General features: G+C 36.0%; 1 protein-coding gene across 1 annotated transcript; it reads right to left on the bottom strand.

The window, feature by feature from the left end:
- Positions 1-1,369: 1,369 nt before the first annotated feature.
- On the bottom strand, positions 1,370-3,376 carry LOC133848712 (endonuclease G, mitochondrial). Its single transcript, XM_062284368.1, has 3 exons — positions 3,053-3,376; positions 2,799-2,990; positions 1,370-2,215 (listed from the first exon to the last, which is right to left on the bottom strand). Exons 1-3 carry the CDS (start codon positions 3,212-3,214, stop codon positions 1,427-1,429), a joined length of 1,143 nt encoding a protein of 380 aa, XP_062140352.1. The 5' UTR covers positions 3,215-3,376; the 3' UTR covers positions 1,370-1,426.
- Positions 3,377-7,083: the final 3,707 nt, after the last annotated feature.

Here is a 7,083-nt window from a genome sequence, read left to right as displayed (position 1 = left end):
AGAGAAGTGCCGTCAAGTGCGGTTCGTCCATTTACATAATTGTCACACGGACTGTTGATGTCTGTGCCATTAACTAACTGCAGGCACTGTGCTCTGCCCCTGCCACAAGCAGCAACATTTCAATTTGCCTTGCTTTAGTTATTTGTTGTAGTTGTTGCTGCTGCTGCTGAAGCTGAAGCTGAAGCTCTTCAAAATGTAATTAACCTCAAGTCGCTGAGCGTTTTGTTGTTGTTTTTTTTTGTTGACCTTTTTTTGCGTCATTTTAAGAACGACGACAACGACTTGGAGTAATTAAGCAAAGCTAAAAGTTCATGTTAATTGTCCAGCACACACAACTTGAGCACAGGTATACACACGCACACACACACGCACACACTTGCATAGATAGTCGCACACTCGCACACACAATTATGCCCCGAAAAGGTCAAAGACTAAAAGAATTGTCAAGCGTGGACAGGCCAGGGCTGTGATATGGCAAGGCGAGGGCTATATGAGTGCTCTAATGCCAAGGGGAGGTGTGTAGGGGAGCAGTAGCAGTATCAGTGGCAGAGAGAGGGGCGGGGTTGAGTGGTATCTCTGAAGTTGAGTCATTGAAGCGGCCGCCTTTTGTTGGTTCTGTCGCACGGCGGAAGCAACGAACGACGTTTTTTTTGTTGTTTTTCGTGGTTCTTTTTTCTCTTTCTATCCCCCTTTTTTGTCTGTCCCTTTCTGGCTTGTTGTTTTTATTATTATTTTAGCAAAATGCCGTTAGTTTTGTGCGAACACGCGGTGTGAATGATACTTTAATTACACGACCACAAAAACAAAACGAACAGCCCAACAATCCGGACTTAGTATAAGAATCAACAACGAGAGAACAAGTAAACAAAAAAAAAAAAAACAAACTTGAATTATAATGAAAATTAAACATGCACAGATTTTCGGCTAGAATACAACTACAGAAAAAAAGAGTGCTGGAAGAACGAACATAGTTAAAGAAAGGGCAATGATTTAACGAGAAAATCGCTGAGATCCATCCTTGGCGATAAGCTGAGCGGAAATTCAATAGATAGAAAACTCAAATGAATAGGGGAAAAAAAATCAAATATAAGAAAGTAACAATATAGCAACAACAAAAAAGCAAATTATGTAGATCTTAAATTGAAATTAACTGAAAGAAAACAAGTGTGAAAGCTAAAATTGTTTATGAATATGCCAAATCAAAAAGAGAATTGAAATGTTGAGAACATAACTCTGAAATTCAAACTCAAAATTTATACAGACTATTTGAAGTTAATTGTAAATTGTCTTTCATCGTTTTATAAACAATGTGCTAAGAAAATTCTAAGAAATACTAAGCCTTACACTAAAGAAAATTGATATTGAGTTATGTTAAGTTTACTACAAATTTATCGTTTTACAATGATGATGATGTTGTTGGTCGCAGTTAAACTGCATTATTGTGATGCAAATGGGGCCAGCGAACACCATTGAAAAACTTGAGACCGGCAAAATGCTCAATGTCCTGAATATCGGATAGGAACGAGCTCAGCTCCAGATTCCTATCGACATCCACATTGGGCACCACATAGCCCTCGACATAGGGAAATTGCTCTTTGTTGCGGCACTCGGCAATGATCACTTTGAAATAATGTGTGGGCACCGCCACCGTGTTCATGCCAATCACCTGATGTCGTATCGCCCAATTGCGGAATGTGATGCGTTGCGGCATAAACAACGGACCCGTGTACACATAAACCGATCCGCATTTGATGGCCAACTCTCGCACATAGTTCTCCAGTCGCGACCAGATTTGCGATTTGAGGCCTCGACTCACGGGCGCAATGTTTGGCATCAAATATGTCTCAATAAAATTCCTCTCGTCGCATGTGTAATTATACGGCGATGCCAAGTGTCCGGCCACCCAATCCGTATTCTGATAATCTCGCGGCGAGGCACGAAACATCAACGGTATGCTCGAGTCCACATTCAGTTCGTGTTGCTTCGGAGCCGTCGTTGCGGCATCGTTGTCCTGCAGCAAGCAATCGCCATCGAGATGCTCGCACACCCAGTGCGCAATGCGATTACGGCGATCGTACGATAGTACGAAATTCCGATAGACGTGTATATCGGCAAGGCCGGGAAAGCCGTACTTCATCAGTGTGGCCACGTGGGTGCCGTGTTCGGGGCACAGCGCATTCGGTTCATCGCCCAGTGAGAATGTGAAGAACATTGTCTATACAGAAAGAGAGAGGAAGGGAAAAGATTGTCGGTTATCGATATCGATGTCGATAGTATGCGGTCACGAAAACTTTCGCAATTGACTAATCGAGAGCTCACTTTATTAACGATAACTAAGAATTTAGCTCGCCTATATATATAGAGACAGAGAAAGAGAAGAACGGAAGAACGGTTGTCGGTTATCGATAGCGATAATATGCGCAATAATTCTAGCTGTGTATTTTAATTATGAAGAAGTTACAAAAACTTTCGCAGTGGACTAATCGCTACTTATTGATTTTAAGCTAAATATCGATAAACGATAACTAAGAATTTCGTAAATCGATAAGTTTATTGAAAGTTATTGATAGAGAGACAAATTATTTTGGCAGTGGATGTAATCATGCATTTTCAGTTACGCCTGCACATTACAAATCGATAGTGTTATCGATAGTTATTGCAGCACCCGATAATATGTAAAATATCGTAGCCATTACCGACGTAACACTTACCGAATTAGTTATCGAAATTAGTAAAATGGTAATTTCATTTTAGTATAGATTTTAAAGTCGATAATTAACCGCATTTCGATAACTTACCACCGCTTGCATATTGGTCTGGAACCAGCGCACATAGTTGGAGAACACAGAGTCCTCAGTGTCCTGCGAAGCACACGAATGATCGCCACTCGAACGATGAATGGTCACTTGATGCTCCGCATGGGACACCGCATTATCCTCGAGTTCTGCGTTATTCGATCGAACATTACGTTGTCGTCCCACAAGTCTCAACTGTGACAATAGACAATCGATAGTCGATAGACTGTTGTCATCTGAAATCTAGTCAAACTTACTGCACCATAGATTTGCTGTCGACTCTGAAAGATGTAGGGATCCGTTTCCATGGCATTCTGTATGCCACGATATGAGGCATCTTGTTGCAACAACGCGCCCATTATGAAGCCCACAATTCCTGTGATTACACCCACTGTCAGTGGTATTGTATATGGCTGCATTTATACGCAAGCATAAAAATCGTCTACTGAATGCCGTTTCTTATGCTGGGAGGCTGCTCTTACAGTTAATTTTCGATAATAACTTGTGTCCTAAAGCGAACAGCTCTCCCAGCTGTTGTCGAACATTTGAACATTTTTGAAGCATACTGTACTGAGTGAAAAGGCAAAAAATACTATGATAATGAGGCAAAATGAGTGCAGAATGTTTAATTTATTTAGGCAGATAGTTTTTGTTTTTATACCCGCTACCCATAGGGTAGAAGGTTATTATAACTTTTTTTTTATTGCTTGGTTGACAATCTGATATATTTTGTACTCTATGGTATATTTTAAATGTTGTATAACAAATATAGACTTGAGTTTTTTTTTGGCTTATTCATTTGTTTTGTTTACAATTTTAATAATTCCAAATTAATTATAGCTTTGGAAATTGATAGATTACAGAAGTAGTTTATTTTAAAAATAGTTTTCCCACATCTGGTATATTTTTAATGTAGTGTAAATATACCAAGTATATTCTTTAGTATGTTTTGGTATAATCATCTACATTGCCTTGCCATTTCATTGTTGTGGTATATATCAAAAATAAAATTTAGTCTATTTTTTTAGTATCTTGTTTGCAATTTTACCAATCCCAAATTAACAATAGCTATATATTACAGAAGCAGCTTATTTGAAACATCCCACAACTGGTATATTTTCAATGTAGTTGCATATAACAATTATTGTTTTTTTTGTATATTTCAGTATTTTTCGGTATATTCATTTGCTTTGTTTACGATTTAAACAATCCTAAATTAACAATAGAATAGAATTAATTGTATTCATAGATTACAGAAGCAGTTTATATCAAAAATAATTTGCCAAACATCTTCGCAATTATCGTGTTTATTTTTCATGCATTTAAAACAAAACCTTGCAGCTAGAACCTAACAAAAATAATGGCCAAATATGCTTAGCTCAGTCAGGTTTAAACACAAGAAAAATAATACAAAATAAAAAAATAAAAAGAGTCTGTGGCATGGCGCATATTTTAGCGCACATAAATATGAATTGCCGCCCCTTTGGCCAAGCTCAAGAGCCTTCCCCATTGACCCTCACCTAAATCGAGGCAGAGCCACAGCCAGAGCCACAGCCCTGGCACGCAAGCTTGTCTAAAATAGCGAAACATCAACTATCGCAGCAGCAGCAGACGCGTTCAACTAACTGGCCATTTACCTAGACTAATACATAAATATGTGTATATATGTATAAAGTACATACATATATGTATGTATATCCACATAGATGTATCTATATTAATATGCGCCACTCTGGCTATAACCATCAGCCATGAGAAGCACGAGAATTTCGCATAAATTTTTGCTGGGGTCTCTGAGCAACAGCAGCAACTAGAGTAAGAGAGAGAGAGAGGAGTGTACCAAGGGGAGGAGGGGGCAATCCACAAATGAAAAAACGCGCCGCACTTGTTGCTCAAGTGCGATATAAAGTTAATGCGCTCAGAATAGAATTTAATACGCTTACCGAGTAAGGGGTATAACTGAGTTTAAAGCCAGCTATGAAAGAGTTATTAAACTATCAATTTGGTTGAGTTTTTAATTTCAGCAATGATTTGTATTTATATACCAAAGGAAATATAAATTCATTTAGCTAAGATATTTGATTGATCAACTAAGATTTTTCGATATAGGTAACCACAAATTAATTAATGATTTATTGTATTTATTATTCAATACTTACTAAATAGTTCAACATTCACGTTCTGCAAATTCATAATTCTTTAAATTTGAAATAAATATAACTCAATATTTTTTAATGGTGAAATAACTTTTTAATTATTTAGTTGGGCCTAACTATATATATCGAGTTAAGCTTATATAAAGCTATCTAATATTTTGGATTACTTAATTTTATTATTATTTTGTTGACTTCAATTACAATTCAAATTTATTTATTTGGGAATTTTGTTTGAGGTGCTTTATTATTTTGTAATATTTAATATATATATATCTAAAGAAAACTCTTTGGTATATTTTGAATGTAGTAGTATTTTAATATACCAAATATAGCCCAAACTTCACTGGTTTTAGTTTTCCGCTGTTTTGTTGCTTCCAATTACAATTCTTATTTATTTATTTGGAAATTATATTTAAGGTGCATTATTATTTTGTAATATTTAAAATGTATATCTAACTAGAACTAACTATGGTATATTTCAAATGTAACTATGGTATATTCAAATGTATATCAATATACCAAATATAGGTAAACTTCACTGTCTTTACTTTTTAGGCGCTTTACTATATTATTTAAAATTGATATACCTTTGTTTATAAAATTTCCTATTGTAAAGAGTATTTGTACTTCGTACTTATGGGCCATCAAAAGTAAATGCTGCGGCTTTTTTGTGGTCGTGTGGGAATAACAGCAAGCGTGGTAAGCCACAGCGGAATTAGGCGGAAGCAGCAGCAACTAGTCGGCGACAAAAATAAAAACAGAGTACCCACGAAAAAAAATACAAAGCAAAAAAAAAGAGAATATAGAATAAAATATTAGATGGGGAAGAGGAAACTGAACTGAACTGAACTGAACAAAAAAACAGAAGAATAAAAAACTAAGCGAACCGATTGTAAGCAAAACAAACCAGTTGTAAGTAGTCATCGTCGCATTTTGTGGGCTGTTTTGTGTGCTTCTGTTTATGAGCTTTAACTTAAAGAACCAAATTATGAACTATGATGCGAATTGATGGCAGAAGAACAACAAATGTGACTTGCCTCAAAAAGAAAAGAAAAAAAACTGAAATAACCGACGACAACTCGTAAAAACCAGCGACAACTGATTCACATCACATCCATTTTCATTTCCAACTCGCATTTCTTATTGCCTTCCTTCCATTTGACTTCCGAACTTTCGAGTCAACATTTTTATTTGTGCTTTATGTGTTTAGCTCTCTCGAATCTGTATCTCTTGAATCTCTTTTTTTTGTGTCTGCTCATAATGAGCTAAAGCTACAAATTATGTGCATGCCGCACGAGCTTAAATCTCAAACACAATCGTGAGCTATCAATTGAAATGTGGTATCAATGAAGCGGCGGCCCAACTTCTAAACGATTCTTTTTTCTTGTTCTTTAGTTGAGTTTTGCGTAGGTCGCTTTAAACTAAACTGTGCTGAAGAGCTTAAAGTTTTTGGCCCTCTCCGATTTGCATTGGCTACTTACTAACTGCAGCAGCAGCATTTTGGGTGGCATCATCCACTACTGAAAGTGGGCAGTAAGCTGATCTAAGTTCTAAGCGTTTTGCTTTCAATCCGATGACAATCTGCGATTTACTCGCCTCCACACAAATTGTGAGTGGACAATTGAACAGAGAACACAGCATTTAAGAGACTGTCATCTGGAGGGTAGAAGAATATTTTATAGAAGACGATCGAGAATTTATAGAGCTTAGATTTAGAGTTTAATAAAATCCTAGAGAGAAAAAGATCGAAAATGTAGTATAGTTAAGTATTAAGAGTTCCTGTTTGCAATATATTTACAAAATTCTAAAGAGAAGATCATTAATAAGAGAGAAGATAATTATTAGAGTTAAGTATTAAGAGTTCCTTTTTTCAATAAATTAAAAAACTCCTAGATATACTGATTCTGGCTTAATTCAATGCTGTAATTATTTTGAATTAAACATATTCCTAGTCCTAAACTATCAGTAATAATATAGTTTAAACGTAATGGGAACACATTGTTGGGGAAAGAGGATTACAATACATACATAAATACTAAAAATTAGCTGAGTATAAGATAAATGTGCAGTGACAGAATGAAGATACATAAATATTACTAATTAAATTATAGTTATTGCTTGAGTTACCATTT

This window comes from Drosophila sulfurigaster, chromosome X (assembly GCF_023558435.1).
Source record: "Drosophila sulfurigaster albostrigata strain 15112-1811.04 chromosome X, ASM2355843v2, whole genome shotgun sequence".
NCBI lineage: Eukaryota > Metazoa > Arthropoda > Insecta > Diptera > Drosophilidae > Drosophila > Drosophila sulfurigaster.
The sequence above is the reverse complement of the archived record's forward strand: the minus strand, read 5'-3'. Positions and strand labels throughout refer to the sequence as shown.

What these genes read in the sequence shown, in the direction of transcription:
- LOC133848712 (XM_062284368.1), bottom strand. Translation starts at nt 3,214, where the DNA reads ATGCAGCCATATACAATACCACTGACAGTGGGTGTAATCACAGGAATT. An exon ending in GACAGCAAATCTATGGTGCA is followed by an intron (nt 2,991 to 3,052) that starts GTAAGTTTGACT and finishes CTATTGTCACAG; the next exon opens with TTGAGACTTGTGGGACGACA. An exon ending in AGACCAATATGCAAGCGGTG is followed by an intron (nt 2,216 to 2,798) that starts GTAAGTTATCGA and finishes CTTTCTGTATAG; the next exon opens with ACAATGTTCTTCACATTCTC.